The 19,596-nt window shown below is 36.0% G+C and overlaps 1 protein-coding gene across 2 annotated transcripts; it reads right to left on the reverse strand.

Moving 5' to 3' along the window:
- Positions 1–2,241: 2,241 nt before the first annotated feature.
- On the reverse strand, positions 2,242–13,383 carry LOC105049089 (CRM-domain containing factor CFM9, mitochondrial). Of its 2 annotated transcripts, XM_073260735.1 has the most exons (6): positions 13,102–13,383; positions 10,727–10,847; positions 10,089–10,165; positions 9,645–9,921; positions 4,838–5,239; positions 2,242–3,884 (listed from the first exon to the last, which is right to left on the reverse strand). In XM_073260735.1, exons 3-6 carry the CDS (start codon positions 10,148–10,150, stop codon positions 2,952–2,954), a joined length of 1,674 nt encoding a protein of 557 aa, XP_073116836.1. In that variant the 5' UTR covers positions 10,151–10,165; positions 10,727–10,847; positions 13,102–13,383; the 3' UTR covers positions 2,242–2,951. The 2 variants fall into 2 exon arrangements, with proteins under 2 accessions (XP_073116836.1, XP_010926941.1); XM_010928639.4 differs by lacking the exon at positions 10,727–10,847.
- Between the last annotated feature and the right edge of the window lie 6,213 nt (positions 13,384–19,596).

Genomic DNA, 19,596 nt, shown 5'->3' on the forward strand with positions numbered 1-19,596 from the left:
ATCTGAAGAGTCCTCCAGACTCTCTCTCTCGCACCCTCACTCTCTCTCTCTCTCACACACACACACACATTACATCTTGAAAGGAGAATTTATATAGGGTCACAAAGAGTCGACACTAGAAATCAAGGTGAGATCTTTTCAGTATTTATAGGTCATCTTGCACAGACTATAATATTCTTCCACAGAAGATTGCAAGGCAGCTAATAATATGACCATGGAGAACAAAGTTGAATATATTGGTGAGGAGAAAACACAATCTCAGTTCAATGAGTATAATGAATAAGATCACAACTGGGTGTCCTTTCTGTAATATTTGCTCATAATACAAATTCTGAACAAAAGGAGATCTCTTTTCCCATTACTATTTTGCGCATGTAAACTGAGGGCCTGAGGAAATTGCAGGAACAAATTGAGGTGACATCACATGATACATGAGTCATCTATTTAGACTAAAGTTTCTCTGATGGAAGAATTTGATTGGTCCCCTCAGGTGTAAAGAAACTTGCAGCTCTGAATAGAAGTGCTTCTTGCGATCAGTTATAAGAAAGGACCAGGAAACACCCGCCAGTTATAGTTCAAATCCAATGGGGAGTGAAAGTGGAGATGCTTGAGCTTCCAACCTGGTCTCTGCAGTGGAGATGCACACTGATACAGTGCTTCAGTTCTAGAGGGTTGCTTGACTCTGAAACCAGCTGAACAGGCTGACCACTCCAAATATAGCTTCTCAAGTTCTTTAGTGAGACAGAAGGCAAAAGTTCTAAAGCAATGCAAACTGGAGCTTAGCTCCTATTTGACAGTTGAAGTGAACCCTTCATTTCCTCACAATGCAATCCCAAAAAATGAGTTTTCAGACAACAATTGAAGCTATGAAAGGACAATTTTCTTGTGGATGAAAAGAAAACGAATGACTCAGAAAGGAGGAAAAAAACATATTCATGCTCGGTATTGTATGAGATTGGTGGTTATACAACATTTTTTCTGGTGAAGTGGCTATACAACATTCGAACTCATATTGTTACTCTGAATACAATTATATGTAGTCACTTCAGTTGGTAATTTTGTGACTTAGTCTTCGGCATGCCATAGTCCAGAAGTTTTGGCACTCTTTAACAACAGACGGCCTAAACATGATTCTGCAGCGCTATAGTTTAATATTTAGGAAGACTCAATTGGAAACAAAATTTTCTTGCGAAGATGTTCGGTTCACACTGTTGCCTCGAAATGAGTCTTGCTGTAAATACATTACTTTGATATTATGTCTTTTAATAAAGTAAAATTCTTAGATTGGAATACCGATTTTGATATAAAATTTTGCATGCGAAGTTTGAAAAACAAAAGATTATGCGAGTAACTATTTCAATAGCATATTTGCATTGATTCAGCTACCAAAATTCCTTATATTATGTCAAGTTCCATCACTTCTAATCTATTGTCCATTATTATATATTTTTCCTTACATGCAATCTGCTTAAAGTTTCATGTGTTACAAAAGATAGTGTTGTAGTCATTCATTTTTCTTTTTTTATTTTTTATTCATTTTTCTTTTTTTATTTTTTTTATGTATGCACTTAGTATACTTTGCCATGGCAGGATTTGTTAATGTCTAATGAAGGTTTTATTATTATGAGACATGATCCTGTCCGTTGATCAGATATTTTATATTTTAATTGCCAAACCACACATTTCATTTTGAAGGTCTAATTATTATTATTATCGTTATTATTAACATGTTAAAGATGAACAATCTCACAAAGGATTTATTCATAATAAGCAGAATTTCTTTTTATCTTTCTATGCTTGTAGGTGGTCGTATCAAACAGCAGACCACAGGCCTCTTTGGTATTATTGTTGTTTTTGTGCTTTTGTTTGTCTCAAAAATTGTGAAATACCATATGGAGATCAATGTTGCAGAAGCATTTGTAGAAAACCTCTGTCCTTTCTTGCTTCTATTTTCACTTTTTCCAAAGCACTAAAGCTTTGGTTCCAAAAGAACTAAAGATTATACAAGAAACTTAAGAAAACATGAGGGTTTTTATCATATACAGACGATCCACTTCATTTTTCTTCATGGGTCCCTAAATAAGGCACGTTTCATGTCCTTTTGTTACATAAGCTTGGTGCATTATTTGATTCATCCATAGCTTCTCAGCCAAACAATACCAACATACTAACTCAACTGATGTATGTAAACTTTTTTGAAAAAGGAAAAAAGGCATCAAATTGGCTATAGGACAACAAACATTCAAGAAAAAGATGCTGTGCTCTATTTGATAAGCACGAAAATGGAAGGAATTTAATCTCTCCAAAAATCCTTTCATTATCAGCACATTTTTTTCAAAACAAGAACAGATTGTTATACTTTTATCTCACCAAATCCTCAGCTTCTATAGTTTTATATTATAATTTTTTATTATCAATATACCACATGCTTTCCTTCCTGGTTAATTTGAAAGTTTGGACAATATCATGGTTCGCCTCATAATGTTAAACTTGTTGAAACAAGGGACAGCATCAGTTAATGCGGAAACAACAATCACCAACACAAAGGCTGGCCAAACAAACATCCATTCAAATGTGAACGAAACCGGTACCCCCTAATCTTCACATGATTCATTTTTTACCCCCAGATGAATTAACTGGTACATTCTCAAGCTTCTTATCTCCAATACTAGTCACCATGTAGTCAATAATCTTTACCCTTAAATTAATTGGGACACCAGAGCTCTTCAATGAACCAGTATTAATGACCATAATGTGAATCATACCTTATCCTTGAATTAATTGGAATATCAGAAAACTTCTCATCCATCCATTTTGAGGCGCCAGCAAAAGAGTGACCTAGGAATACCATCATATGTGATTAGCAACATTGGTATTCTGCAGCCATACAGCATTCAGTACCCAACCTGTTTAACACCCTCAAACTTTTGAAATTCCTCGATTCTCATGAGTTAGTCACTGTCCCAACTCTCATCAATTCTTTTTTTCGATTCACCCATCCCAGCATTTTTCCTACCATAGCTGTTACCATCTTCATCTTTGCCACTGTGATAATCATATATATTGCCTCTAAAAGCCGGTGAACCATGTTTCTCCTCATCATCTGTTTCCCACAACCCATCATCTGCTTCCCCAAACATATCACCATCTGACTCTGTATCCACTTCATCAGCTCTTTCTCTCAAACTTCTGCTACCTGTCTTTGTAGGAGCTTCCTCCCGCCCAGTTCTGCTGCTCTTCTGTCTTCTGCTGACCAGACTTCTGTGTGTATAATCTTCCTTATCTGTGTCACTATCAATATTAGCTACCCCCTCACCCACTTCATCATCTGAGTCCCACTCCTCACCTTGTGATGCATCAGAGATCTCGTCACCACTATCCCATTTTCTTATATCTGTGCTTCTTTGCCTACTACTAACACTAGCCCAACCTCTTCCATGGTCTCCATGCACACCTTCTGAATCACCACTCCATTTTGGACTCCTACCTCGCATCCCCATATCATCTTTCCCCCAGTACCTTATCCGTGCTGACTCTTCTTTTTCTGCAGCTTCCTCTGCTGCCCACTCCTGGTCTGCTGCATCCTCTATTTCTGCAATGAAGCGATCAAGCTCCTCTTGGTCACTGTCTTCAGAAGGTAGGTCAGGAACATCCTCTGGCGTATCAATAGTCTCAGAAGTTGGCTGCCTGTCCCCATGAAAGACATAGGGAGTTCCTTGCTTCTCATCAATAGCTCGGAAGAAGGTGGAAGCCACTCTCTGGATGCTGGCCATGGCAACTGGGTCCTCAGGGTTGACACCCTTGCGACGTAGCTGCTGTTCTATTTTCTTGATGTTTAACTTTTGAGATTCAAGAGCCTGCTCAAACCTCGCCTTGAACAATGCCTGCATTAAGATGCATAAGAAGTCCAATTAGGTATTGCTATGTTCACAAGTTTATATTCCACAAGCTTTGTACTAAATGGCACAACCTTATCACTATATCTCATTTAGTTGGATATAGTCGAGCTGCTTTAGTTCTTAAATATTACTTCCATCTATATTGCTTTTTCAATAGGCCCAATAAAAATTCATTAGAATCAAAAAGGAAGTGAAATAAGTCTTGAGCAAATAGATATAAAAGAATGAACCAGAAACAATAGTCAAAATTACAACTTAAGGTTGATAAGAAAAGAAAGCACTCCAAGCAAGGAAAATTGCTCTATTCATATGCAGAAAGAAGAGCCAACTTTTAGACAACTTCAAATTGCATTTCAAGGATTCTTATAATTCATAAATTCATCTCTACTTTTAAAAAAGGATCAAAGAAGAAAAGGAATGCCAGAAAGATCAAATAAATTTTGAAGTTGAATGAAATTAGAAGACAGTAGTAGGGTTGAACGTGAAAGACAAATACAGCAAGAAAACTCAAAGATGCAGGAAGAAAAAACAGAGCAAAAAGATTCACAATATTGTTAACAATCCAAGGTTTCAAGACACTTCACTCAAATTTATGCATCGCTAACAAAATGGACCTCGCCCCATTTAAAAATCTAGAAGATGAACATTCATCAAAAAAGTAGCTTAGTGATCTTGTACAAAATCAATAACTCACCCATTCCCCTAATCAAACTCAGACAGGAACAAGCAAAAATCAAAACTTAAGTCTCAATAAAGAGACAAAACCCTATGTGCCTGATAACAAATATGTGATCTAAGAAATCAAACCTTAAGTCTCCATAAAGATAAAAATCCCTACGTGCTTATAGCAAATATGCACTCTAAAAGAAATGATCCTTATATATTTTCTACATAAACAATAAAAATAAACAAATAAACCAGGCAGAATTTGTATGCACCTTCCTTTTAGTAAGTGTGTTGATGGGTATCAGATTTTTTGGTTGCCGATAATTTCTTCCACGAAACATGATAATTGTTTTTACATTGTGTACGTTAACCACAATGCCCCCACTTAATCTTGCAAGCATCGTTGCCATCTCTTTGATTTTTTCCTTGGGAAAGTTATCACAACAAACTTGTACAGTCTCGTGAAACTTCCAGTGGAGATGCATGTTCTGCACAACTCCTCCAAAGACTCCACGGACTCCAACTGGTACATAATTTCTATTTCTGAAGCCAATCTTTTTATAAGCCTGAAGCTGCTCTGTGGTTAGAAGTTCAGGATCATGTCGAGGAGGTGGTAACTCTGGTAGCTCATATTTCTTCAGTTTCTGTAGAAGCAAAGCCACCTTTTTCTTGGCCTACATGAGCAAAATGTTGCAATTGTTATCTATATATGTTAGTGAAAGAATATCAAGATTCAAGCAGTACTATTCAACAAATAAAGATGTGGATCTTATGAGACAGAAATTACAATTGTGTAGACCTGTGGTGAGCATTGGTAGAGCAATTGAATAAAAATGATATACTTTTAATATACTGTTGCATAAGCATGAGAATAAGAATACACAATTTCCACACACATATATTATAGCAACCAATAATCGCTGCCTATACATGAATAATTCTGCATTATCCATTATTGCAGCTAAAGTTTGCAGGGAACATAAGTTACCTAAGATACAGGATGCTAGGCAGAACTTCATATTGATAGAAGACAATAAGTGCATCTGAGATGGTTAGTTTTGTACCTAGCTCTGTAGTTATGCTATACATGATCCACTGATTGAGCAACTAACAATTAAAACAAGTAGCCTAAATTTTAATCTTCACCGGATGTCCACAAATATCACCACTGCTTCCTTCCTCGTATCTAAAATGACTAGCATGATATTCACAAAATTATGCAAAATAATCATGGAATGGAATGTCAGATGTTCTATATTTGCCAAGAAACATGATAGGTTGCTGATGCTGTCAACGTCCATATTTCAACAAGTACGGATATCATTCTGATATTAGAGTGCTCATGTTTGATTTTGACATACAATATACAATGTCAGGCTTGTATTTATCACACTGACAACAAACCCTATCCCTTCTATGTCTGGCTGGCTCCATGGGTCAAGATTCAATCTATCAAAATTTGAGAACATATCAAACCAGCTGTTAACTTGACATCAAACCTCTGAGTTTATGTAGAATTACTGACTGAACCAGACATGCTTGGGTTTTGGGGTGGATGGGGGGTTGATTTGCGGTTAGCAAGTAGGGAAATTGCTTGTGCAATTTAAGCTTATGCAACTTGAAATGCAACCCTCCGGAGCTCCTGTAGGTTTGTGAAAACTCAAGATGAAGATAAAAACTCTTAACTATCAAAGTAATAAACAATGGAGATCAATTGCATAGGTTTTGTATCCTAGATGAGCAGATGCCCTGATGTCTGTGCCAATAAAATCATTCTCACCATTTATTACTGGCAGGGGCTTAAGATTCTAGAAGCTAATTCCAGATAATAAACAAGTACTGATAAGTGGAAAATAAAAAGTGTTTTCTAACAAGCATGAATCCAGAATGAATTCAAAATGTTCCACCGTATCTACTGATCTGGAGGGCCATTCTTTTTTTTTTTTTTTTTTTTTGTTCAAATGCTTATCAAGATTTTCTTTAAAAAAGTATCCTTTCTTTGCACCCAAACTACTAGTACAAAAACAGATTGATCACATTAGTCATATTCAACTAAGGAAAAATAATGGGCAGACATGAAACATCATCAAGACAGCTAGGTACTAATTCAAGGTTTTTTTAAGAAAACAATATTCTATGAAATATGTTATAACAATCGGGGTAAGAAACAACTAAGAAGACTGAATATCTTTTTTTCAGGGGTAATTTAGTTTGTTCTGATGACCTTTAGGATTCATTTCATGGTTATCAACCCACCCAAGCAGTCCTAAGCAGTGACCCTTTGAAAAGGAGAGGACAAAATGCCTAGGTGGCCAGGCAGGAACCTAGAATTAAGTACTGCAATATCTCTTAGTCAAATAAAATCTTTAATTTATCATTTTACTCAGATTCCGAAATTTCTAAATAAGTGAAACATAGTAATACGAAACTTCAACAATTAATATAAAAACAGGAACATGATTGGGCCCTTTGCATGATGGACTGCAGGAGCAATTCAGATCACACTTTCTCTTACGTACAGAAACAGAACAAGCACCAGAACACTATAGATTGCAGAAAATGAGCTCACGAGTATTACCCATATATTTTAAAGAACGGGTACTCAAGGTCAAAGCAAAAGACAAGGAAAACTGAAGTAGAGGAAAACAGAAAATAGAGAGATGGAAGAAAAGATGAGGAAGCAGAGAAAAAGAGTATGAGATGTGCTCAGACCTGAATATTGTCACCGTTTCTTGCTGTAAACACAACAAGTTGGTAAAGAAGAGCTAGCAGAAGAAAGAAAAGAAAGAGAAGTAGACGAGAAGCAATAACAAGAGGATAAGAGTTAAATGAGAGAGGAAGGAAAAAGAAAAACCAGGCACTCCTTATTTTGTTCTTTCTTTCATTAAAATTTCCAAATACTGCATATGTAATTCATGAGTGCATTAGCTTTACTTCACCTATTTTGGCAGGTGTATCCTGCAAAAAATAGAGTCCATAAGGAATTTAAATTGTGTGCTAGCCAAACAAATACATCCACAATAGCATCTCCCAAGCTTAAAAGTTTAAAAAGTTTAAAAATACAAAACAAATTTGGTAAATATTAACCAGCTAGACTGTGCACTCCATCTGTCAAAGCCGAAACAATTCTTAACTTAAAAGGACTCCGTAACTTCTCAAGGAGTGATAATGAGTGATTAAAGGTCTCTTCAGGCCTGGATATATGGGCTGTAACAAGGCCTTGGTTGAAATTTAAGTTGAATCTTGAATGAGTATGAGATGTTTGTGACTGCACAAACTGGTATAGTGTTGGATGAATGGACTCTACAATCTCTGTGTGTGTGCTTCTCTTACTACTCTCTATGATATCACTCCAACAGTATTTTTTTTTTTGAAACAAAATATTCCATGAGTATTTAAAGGATGCATATATTGAAGAACATAATGTACTGTACTTATATAAGCTTATTGATATCTATATTTCCAACTTCAATTGCCATCCTCTTATGCTCCCCTCACTAAAATCTGTTGTTGTTAGTAATATGATAATAGTAAAAAGGGGTGGCAACTTATCATTGTTAGGCCAATTAGGCCCTGGTCAGAACAACATACCAAGCAACAGGAAGCCCTTAGATGGTCAAGCAAGTGCCAAGCCTAAAAGTGTCTGGAAAGCCACTCTGCCTAGGACACCTAGAAGTGGAGGGTGTTTATTCAAGGGGCTACCCAAGTGCTAAGATGACCAAAAATGACTATTGGTCTAACTAGACCTATTCAAGGGCAGGATAGCCCGCCCCGCCTGCTCAAGCCCAAAGCATCTTAGCTGAGCCTGGGCTTGGATTTTAAGCTACAAGCCAAGCCCAGCCAAGCCTAAAATATGAACCCACCTATCAAAAGGGCCGGACTAGTTTTGGTCAGGCCGGCCCAAACCTAGTCCTCCATCCTCCTGCTACTGCTCCTCTCTCTCACCCCTTTCTCCCCTCTTTCCTTCCACGTTCTAGGATTTTTTTTAAATAAGAAAATTAAGAAAACCTAAAGCCTGAAGTTCGAGTAAGTATCTGGCTCGGCCTGAGAAATAAGCCCCAAGCCAAGCAAGGCTGGGCCTGACTAATTTTACTTATACCTTGGGCGCAGGCTGCCCAATGAACAGGTCTAGTGTTGACCCTAGAACTACAAATGCTCACGTTAGCCAAGTCATGGGCATGAACACGTTTCAGTTCTAGTTTGAGTCAAAGTGTTATGATCCAAATTTTAAAGATAAAACATCTATCAGTCTCCTAGGCGTATCCAAAATTATATTTAGTTCAACTAATCTTTTAATTTATTTTTGAATACCTAGACTCTACAAAGTCAAATATTGAATCCTTTTCTTCAAGATGTTTTTTGAATGATAAAACTAGAATCTTGGATGTAAAAGACTTGCCAATATGAGAAATTACATGTTAAGACAAGTAGAGCATATATGGTACCATTTGAATATGTAGTGTAACCAGCTATGCAGAATTCATAGTAATTCTGCTATGGTTAAGAAAATGAACTTTGTACATAACAATAACCAGTCAAGGAGGGTTACTTTGAATGTGACATTTAAGCACATATGTTCACACATCTTGAATGTTCTGATTTAATCAGTATATTCATACTAGTGACTTGGATATATGAAGTACCTATTTCATTATTAAAATAACTAGCAATTACAATTTGCTGTTGTTAGAACCCTAAATCATTGGTTAAGCATCTAGAGATGCACAAACTATAAATACAGAGTTCTGAGTTAATAATATAGATTGTTTTAGCTAGTAGAGGTTTAATGTCAAAAAGAGGCAATTTTCTCATTCAAGATAACATCTTAAAGACAAGGATTCGGTAGTGAACATGATAGGTTAAGTGACCTTAAAATAAGTCCAATAAATCATAGGACAAGGGAAAAGCTCAAGGTCTATTTGGAGATTTGTTGATGATTTCCCCAACTTTAAATGAGTACATCTATAATAACTTCATCCATTTTACAACAGTTTTGCCAAAAATGAACTAAAGCGACATGCAGAAGGAACTTTTAATTCTACCGGGAAATGGTAGCGACAAATGATCCTAAGAACTTACTCGCCTTAAGTTGTATATGAGCCTCTCTTCTTCTGTCATCAACTTCTTTCTCAATTTCTTTGCACGTCGGATTTCCCTTAGGGTTTTGCCTGTTTCTCTCCGCATTCTCTTCTCCACCTTGCTCCTCATGCTCCTTCCTTTGGCCGTAGACATCATCCGAGACCCACTTACGCAGCTCAATGTAGACAGGGAAGAAGAGTACATTTCATTTGGTGACTTTGGTTGGATAACATTATTGGATTGCATCTGCCATGATATATCTCCAAACAAAGAACTCCTATCATAACAACAGCCCAACACGACACCCCCCCCCAAGGCCCCCAGGGAAAAAAAAAAGAATAAGATAGAGATCAGAGACCAGCATCAACAGAAACAGTCATTCCATTAAAATTTTATATCCACTGTAAGATCAGATATTAATTTAGCATTAAGCTATCGATCCACCTGTTTTGGAGAAATAACATGGTCCTCAAACAACGCCTCTGAAAGTTCCTTAGTGCCCACATGTTCAAAATTGATGTCTGCAGAAACAGTCTTATAAACTTTCAAAGAATAAAAATAAAGCAGTAATTTTGAGAAAGCTTCGGCAAGCACCTACCACGCAAGGTAGGTCAGATTTTGTAAAATTGGGATGTGCTGCAAATATGTTATGCAACATAAAGATGGATGCAAATTGCAAAATTTGAATCATTGAACAAGCCCATGAGTAATTTGTTTCCAATGAATCTAAACCCTTTTTAAAAATCTCTAAGCAGATGCAAATCCACGCAATCCATAGATCCATCAATCAATCTATGTGCCTCATAACCAAACACAATGAAATGAAGTAGACTCCACTACTTAAACCATCAAAACGTACACCATTGAAATTGATACCCAGTAATCCGCTGATCAAGGAACTCATCATCTGAGGCCTAGATTGAAGAACTTCTAGACAAACTCTAATAGGGATGAAAAGAGATCCTATCAAAAATCATTTGACAAAGCTGCTAAGGAGAAAACAAGCACAGGAGAAAAACAAAGTGGGTGACAAACACACACACACACACATAGAGAGAGAAAGAGAGAGAGAGGAGCCCTACCAGGTGCCAGTGGCTATCGTCCGCCGCATACCATCGATCATCCACGCCCTGGAGGAAGAGGAAGAACTCGAGATGGCGATGCGAACAGTAAGCCCTAATCGGTGATCCTTGGAGATTCGAACTAAATTTGAAACAAACATCAAAATTGAAAGCCGAAGCTGATAGCAACAAAGGAATTAGGATTGCGGGCAAGGAGGTTTATGTGGTGGCAATGGTGAAAGAGTGGAAGAAAGGTTAGGCTACCCCCAAAATTTATCCAACCCGTATCCAAACCCATTTAATATCCTACCACCCGAACCCATCCCAAACCCGATTACAAAACCATCCAAAAATCCCAAATCTATCCCACTAAAAAATGGAAAGCCAGCCGGGTACCAAAACTCGCCTGATCAATTCAAATATCACATAAAATTAAAATTTTAAAGCAATGTTTCACTATGGATTATCAAGACGATGAATCCAAAAAAAGCAATGCTTCAATCCCAAGAAAAATGATAACATGGACATGATCGATTCCTTTTGATCGAACAACAGATAAATATCAAATATCTACAGGGGAAAAAAAATGAAAAGTGATAGATTTCTATTGGCTCAATCATAGATTATTGACCATAGCAAAAAATGCATATTTTTTTAGATAAAATGATGGACATCAATTAGACAAACTCAGTCCATGAGATGACGCTTGTAGGTGCTTGCAGTGCGAACAAAGGAACAAGAAATGATTTTTGGATTGTAGTGCCTTTAGCTAGCATTAATATCCTATTACGGGAGGTAAGGGAATATCTATTGCAGAAAACTTGAAAACATATGAAAACATAAAATATATTTTATGTCTGAACATTCAAATAAGGAGGCATTTGTGAGAGTCTGATCAAATAGCATACATGAGCTTAGCTTGATAGAAATCTGATCTGTTGTAAGCTGTAATTCATAATTAATGGGTTGTAATGGTTAAAAGTTAATTTGTAGTTCTAGAAGAGTACAAGCAGCATTTAATGAAATGTTGGGCTTTCAAAGAGTCATGTTTCATCTAAGATCATATTAAGAAGACTACAACACACTATTGTGTACTAAGCTGTTAGAATTCAACAAAAAAGTTCTCTTGTTATGAAAAATTTGTTCCTTTTGCATATTGTCCCTTATTTCTCTTGCACCCAACAGTAACATCCCTATGATAAAGGTTGCCAAACTACAAAATAGTGGGATGTATCCTACATGTACATCAAACACCAAATGAAAGAAAATCATTACTCTCACCGTTTGATGACATCTTTCACAAAGCCTAAGCAAAAAAATAATTGACAATCAATAATTATAAGTTTTGCATGAATTGGTGTTGCAGTTACTGGTGTCATCAACTCTAAATATTGATACTTGGATTTCATGTTTCAAGCAAGCTTGCTGGCGTTGCTTCTATGATGTATCAAGTATGTGCCCAATCATGTAAACAATGGTAAAGTACTCAAATTGAATTATTTTCCGGTTCCACAAGATTCTAACCTAGAACATAGCATAAAATAAATAAAATAATTACTAACATGCCATGCTGATTTTTTTTATGACGATTTATTAAAGCCACACCAACAGATTCTGATGCCCATAGCTACTGCTAACCATTGAAAACACAGAATTTAGAGAAGTGTTACTTTGTTTTCTTTGATTCCCATATGTAATGACAGATATAGGAAGAAATTGTTTTTTTCTTATTTAGTTGCAGGTTCAAGTTACACCAGCCACCTCAATCAAAAATTGGTTTCTCTGATTCAGAGCATGACTCCTACCCAATCTTTCAAAAAAATTAGACCACCTCCTATCTCACAAAGCTAAGTTCAGAAAGTAATGAAAAAGGCATGTTAGCCATGAGTCTTGAGTCTGTCTCTCATTCTGTGGTGGCCAGTGCAAGCTACCATGCCACTCATTTGGCCCTTGGAGTTGAATAGTGTGAGAAAGGCCCCGTTCATGCATCCATATGACAGTTCAGAAAGGTGGAACTTAGCCTAGTGCAAGTCCCACACCATGGATTTGGTACCATATTCATATTATCATGAGAACAGAACTCCATAAATTGAAAATGTAGCAGCCAAAGAAGAATCCTTTCGATTAAAAATCCCCAAACCCCGCAAACTATCATGCTTCTAGCAAGATTTCTAACAAGATTAAGCTCTCAAAACCCAACTCACACCGCCACAACTCGCACAAAATCCCAGATGCTTCAGAAAAAACCCCAATCGGAAATAAAGAAACCCCTCCAATCTCCCTCAGCTACTCTCCTTCCCAACAAATCTCCGAAAAAGAGAATGAAACGAAAAGAAAAAGAAACGAAAAGAAAAAAAAAAAAAAGAATGATCAAGTTATGTGGGAAAAGGTCTTACCTTTCAATTTTTTTCCTTCTTTCCGTTGTTTTCGTTGATTTTTCCGACGTCTTCCCTGGGTTTTTCCTCCGTCTTTTCCGTCCTCCGGAGTCTCAATCGGGTGGGAGGCTTGGAGCGGCCGAACAGAAAAGCACGGACGATGGCTAGGTTTTTGTGTTGGGTATTTATACATAAGAGTTTAAAGGGTAAAATATATATATATTATCAATGAATTTAAACACAAATGCGATTTGGCACAAATCCTCTCGTCCTATGGCTTACTAGGATTTGGGACGACATGGGGTACCCGAAAAAACCGCCCCCATCCTTCGGCGAGACGAAAGAGTGGACATGGAGAACCATTTACGGTGATCTATGCTGCCTGTATAATCCGAACCATAGGATCAGAGTTATCGAACATCCAGCCATAGAAATATGTGATGGAATTTTATCAGAAGGACACTGGCTATATGCGGCAGGCTTCTTTCAAATTCTTAGTTAATCCATTCGAATGTGTAGATGAAATTTAGCTTGTTTGGATACAAGTTGAGGCAAGTATTGCTTCCTCAATTCAGAATCTTACCAGAGGATCTTAATTGTTGAGATTCAACATAATATTTGAAATTATGCTCCTGTGAGCATCCAGATAATCAACTGAATATATCATGATGCTACAATTCATAATCAATATTCCTGTCAATTTTCAATGGCATCTAAGACTTCTACCGACATTTCTTTCAATCATACCATATATTTCCACAGACAAACATAATCGCAAAGGACAAGCTCAATTCCCCATTTCAAATTATTAAGATTTGACGCTTTGAAATTCGGTCCACATTGAGCCTCCAACGAGGTCTGTGATGAAAAACAGAGTCCAACGAGACCGAGATCACCTCAAACGGAGTTTGGACAGAGGAAGTATGCACGAGAGAAATCGGCACGACATTCGAAGCGATGGAAGACCGCCGGCGGTCGATGGAGCAGCAGCTGTGTAGGGCCCGGATGCACAGGGCGCGGCCCAACGCGCAGCGCGTGGCCCAGGCCCAGGCACGAGCGCACGCGGGCCGGCCCATGCCCAGGCGCGCGAGCATGTGAGCCGGCCCAGGCCCAGGCACACCGTTGGGAGCCCGCAGCCCGGTCCACGATGGACTGGACAGTGCATAGGGAGGTTCGTGGACCGCGTGGAAATTTTTCGCATGTTTCTTGCGGTCCACGGTATTGTTCCATGAACCGACACTCGATCAGAAGGCGTGGATAGTTCCCGGTCATGATCCAATAGTCCGGGGCTTGATTTGGGTGTCATTAGGATTTTTTAACCTAATCTTACCCATTTTTAAGCCTTTAAAAGGCTGATCTCATGAACAGAAGGTTTCGTGGTGGCCTGTTGGTCTCGCGGTGTGGTTTTCTTCAGCGGAAACAGTGAACCCATGAAGAGAGAGAGGCGTGAGGACGTTGAGAGGAGAAAGAGCAAAGAAGCTTCTGGACAGGAAACAGCAGTCACTTCAAGAGTTCAGAGGGTCTTCCTAGAGAGAGAGCTTTTATGAAGGAGAACTTTCTGTAAGGAAGAAATTGGATATACGAGAGCTGAGGGTGAGATCTCCTCTTGTAATATTTATTTTTCTCATAGTGAAGTTTGCATGCCCCGTGGAGGCGAATACTTTTTTGGCTGATCCACATATTTAATTATTTTTATTTTATTTTTTCTTTCTTCATGCTGTATCGCACAGTATCGAAAAGATCCTAAGAGGTGGTGTCCTGACCAAACATTCACCCAATACAAAATTGGATTTGTGCACTATACTACGTCACCAATATATGGATATCATTAACAAAAAGTATTTCTCAACCATAATGTGTCTAAGGTAATCTTTTTTTAACCAATTATTCATGTATGTCAATCTTTTTTAAGAAATATTTTTCATAGATTATCTAGTTTTAGTACAATACCAACCAAGCAATGGTATAAATAAAAAATACATAATATATATTATTATTTTAACTAATAATAATCTTAATTTTTAGTTTTCATAGATTATCTTGTGTAGACCCATATGCTGGTTAGATTAGCCTAGCATTCAATTACTAAGTATGGGCACATTACCATCTTAGACAATCTCCATGGGTTACCATCTTAAACAATCTTCATTCTTAGTGGCTCTTTTGTCTACCTGTCAAAACATCGTTATTCCTCTTATCACGTCTCAAATCTAAGACATAATATGATCATATTATCAAAAGATACAGCCCATGATAACATGAAGCCAATCAATCATAATCTTAAATAAAAATAAAAGATACAATCATCATCTAATAAGTAATTAAATAAATACTAGTTAAAAGCAGCTAAATCCAAATAAAGATATCAAAATTCATGTCTCAAAATTCATAAATAGTTGACTATAAGTCTATAATCATCCAATAAACTAAAATTCAATGTTAAAATTTTCAAGCTTGATGGTGTAGACCCCCAAGAGTGGATCATCCATCATTTCTAGCTTTATTCGTATATAGAAGAAAATGAACAACGAAGAGATATAAGGTACACCAGCTCAGCAAGTAAACTCTACACTTTTCTATCAAATTAAGTATAAATTTTTTTATAATAATTTATTATTATAAAAATAATATATATTATAAAATAAAATATTTTTTAGAACAGTATAATAAAATAAGTCATAAAGATAATCATGTATGCAAAAATCATGAACATTTTATAAGCATAATTTGTTAGTCATTCTTATTATGTATGCATAACATATTTTAAAATATTATTCATAGATATTCATATTATAGTCATGTTATATCTGTGATAAGGCCTTATTTCTTAATCGATAGAATTCTTATTTCATATGCCAATCTCGTCCCCATTGATAAGATCATGTTTCTTATGAATGCTAGCTCCAAATATTAACTTTTCAAATTTTAAAGATTCATTCATAGCTATCTGAGTCCATAAAATATTTATATCTTTTTCTTAAAATATATATATATAAATAAAAATAATAATAAAATATATATATCATAAACATGCTATTTTCATAATACATATTCATAAAATTATTTATCATAATAAAATTTATTTTTTTAATTTATATATGCTGATCTTTTATGTTATGACAAATATGATTTTATCAACAGTAAATCATATGCATAGAAAATATAATAATTTTAAAAAAAATAGGAAGCATAAGATTTACTTATCTTGTTCATCTTAGATCTTTGTACTTTATTAAAGAATCAGTTAATCCTATTTAAAATACTAAAAATATAATCAATTTTTATTCGATAAATTTAATATAATTAATCATAAGAAAAGAAGATTTTTGATTGGATGGTCAGTCTAACAGGTTGGATATGTCAAATCTAAATGACTCGATTAAAAAATCATGAAGTGCAACTTGGATTAAGACCAAACTTGATCAATAAGGTTCATCGATAATGAAATTCAAATCAAAATCAAGATGATTGATCTGATAGACTACTTGGGCACCATGATGGTCTCAAGCCTCTTTGAGTCAACTTGGATCCATAGCTAATGAAATAGGACTTTGAATCAAGTCCTCGATTAGCATAGAGAGAGAAAGGAAGATGATAGAGAAAGTCATAAGAGAGAGGAGAGAGACAACTTCTCTCCTTTTTCTTCCTCTTTTTCCTTTCTTCTTCTTCTTTTTTCTTTTTTCTTGACCAGACATGGAAGGAAGGATGGGAGGGTGGTCAGTGGTCCAATAACCAGAGGTCCGATAGTGGGCAGTGATGTATGGCCAATAGGATCAGTAGTGGACGACTGCTAGTGGTGACTAGCTGGTGAGAAATCAAAGAAAAAAGAATCAGAATTGTAGCGAAATCATGCTTTTTCATTTTTGCCCGTTGGTCGATCATTGGCGGCCATGGTTTCATCATTAAATGTCTTAAGGAGGCTGGTGACCCGACCAAGTCTTCAGCATCACAAGGCACAGCCGGTGGGCGAGAAAAAGGGAAACAAATTGAAAAATAGAGATTCTTTTTTTCTTGATTTTTTGATGAAATCAGTGGCTAGCGATGATATCCAAGGCTACAGGAAGAAAGGGAGGAGAGAGAGGAGTGAGATCGAGGCTTTATCTCGGCTCCAGCAAGCTCTCAAACCCCGATTTTCAGTGAGCATGGTAACACTATGCCATGCATTCGATACAAGAAAGGGGCACAATGATTGTCAGTTTTGGTGGTGTGGGTTCGAAAAGAAGCAAGAATTCTTATTTATAGAGGTGGAGGACTATGGTTGGCTACACTCTGGCCTCTCTTAGATCTCCAACTCCTACCAAGAGTTTTCTTTATAGCTTTTTTTTTTCTCAGATAGGAGTTTGGGCTAACTCAGAGATGGGCTAGTCTAATAGACCAAACCATCACATTCTACTTCCGTTAAAAGAGTTTCGTTCTCGAAACTTAATATACCTTTATTCTTAAATAAGTAAGGATACTTAGTCTTCATATCATCTTTACTGTACTTTCACTATGCAACTCTGATTTAAACTCATGCATCTAAAACTCAATACTCTAGACCAATTTCTGCTGACCCTATAAATTATAAACTAAGTCTGATTTTTTACACATGATCAAACGTATTGTTCTGATATCATAGAATATCATGTCTCAAATTTGAAACATAATACAGTGATGCTACCATGGGATCCAGTCCATGATAGCACGAAGTCAATCAATCATAATCTCAAATAAAAATAAAAGATCCATTCATCATCCATCAAATTATTAAATTAACATTATCTCAAAGTGATTCAATCCAAATAAAGATACCAAAATCTATATTTCAAAATTCATAAATAGTTCACTAAAAGACATAAAGTCATTGAGACAATCATGTACACAAAAATCATAAATATTTAATAAACATGATTTATGAGCTGTTCTTGTCATGTATTCATATTTTGTTTCAAAATATTATTCATAGATATTAATACTATGGTCACTTTATCCCCATGATAGGGTCATCTTTCTTAATCGATAAAATTTTTATTTTATATGCCAACTTTGTACCTATTGGTGGAGCCATATTTCTTATAGATGCTAGCTCCAAATATTAACTTTTTTGATTTTAAAGATTTGTTCATAGCTATCTGAGAGCTTTTAAGATCTTTATCTTTTTCTTAAAATATATGTATACGTAAATTGAAAAAATAATAAAATTTGTATTTCATAAACATACTATTTTTATAAAATATATTTTTGAAATCACTTGTCATAATAAAATATATTTTTTTATTTCATATTTATTGATTCTTTATTTTATGAAAAATATTATTTCATCAACAATAGATCATATATATAGAAAATATATTAATATAAAAATAAATAAGGAGCATGAGGTCTACTTACTTCATTTGTCTAGATCTCTAACTTTGTTAGGAGAATCAACTAATCCTATCTAAAATATTAAAAATAAAATTAATTTTTATTTAATAAATTTAATAAAATTAAATCATAAAAAAAGAAAATTGTTGATTTAGTGTCAGTCCAACAAACTGGATGGATTAAATCTAAGTGATTCGATCAAGGAATCATGAAGTATGACTTGGATCAAGGCTAAAATCAATAGAGTTTATCAGTAATGGATTTCAAATTAAGATCAGGGTGATTGATCTAATAAGTTGTTCAGACACCACGGTGGTCCTAAGCTTGTTTGGGTCAACTCGGATCCATAGCCAAAGGAACAGGACTCTGAACTAGGTCCTCGATTAGTTTAGAGAGAGAAAGGGAGAGGGTAAAGAGAGTCATGAGAGAGAGGAGAGAGAAAATTTCTCCCTTTTCTTTCTTTTTTTTTTCTTTTTCTTTCTTTCTTCTTTGGCTGACCATGGGAGGAAGGATGGGAGGGTGGTCAATGGTCCAGCAACTAGAGGTCCAGTAGTGGACGACGATGTGTGGCTGGTGAGAGGTAGCAGTGGATGACCATCGATGGTGACCCGCCAACGAGAAATCAAAGGAAAAAGAATCGAAAAAGTAGGGGAATTGGGCTTCTTCGTTGTTTTTGACCGTTGGTCGATCATCGATGGCCATCTTTCCATCATGGAAGGTCTTAAGAAGGCCGGACAACCCAACCAGGGCTTAGGTATCATAAGGCATAGCATCGGTGGCCAAAAAAGGGAAACAAATAGGAAAACATAGATTTTTTTTCTTGGTTTTTCAATGAAATCAGTGGTTGACAACGATATTTAAGGCCACAGGAAGAGAGAGAGGAGTTGCTAGAAATTAGGGGTATAATCCAAGTTTACATAGAATAACTTGTCCTATTGTTGGTGAGTATTGGAAACAAATTAAGCCAAGTTTTTTGGGCTAGTTGTTCGTAAAAAGTTGACGAAAGACATTATAATCTTATAGAACTTTGATCGTCATTAGAAAACTTTATGCATGCATGATTTTTCAATTATTGATAAATTCTACTTGTTAATATATTGCATCATGAACTATATATTTTAGTTTGTTTTAAAAAAAAAACTTCATAATTTTAAAACTAAAGCCATGCTC

This window comes from Elaeis guineensis, chromosome 7, assembly GCF_000442705.2.
Source record: "Elaeis guineensis isolate ETL-2024a chromosome 7, EG11, whole genome shotgun sequence".
NCBI classification, from domain to species: domain Eukaryota; kingdom Viridiplantae; phylum Streptophyta; class Magnoliopsida; order Arecales; family Arecaceae; genus Elaeis; species Elaeis guineensis.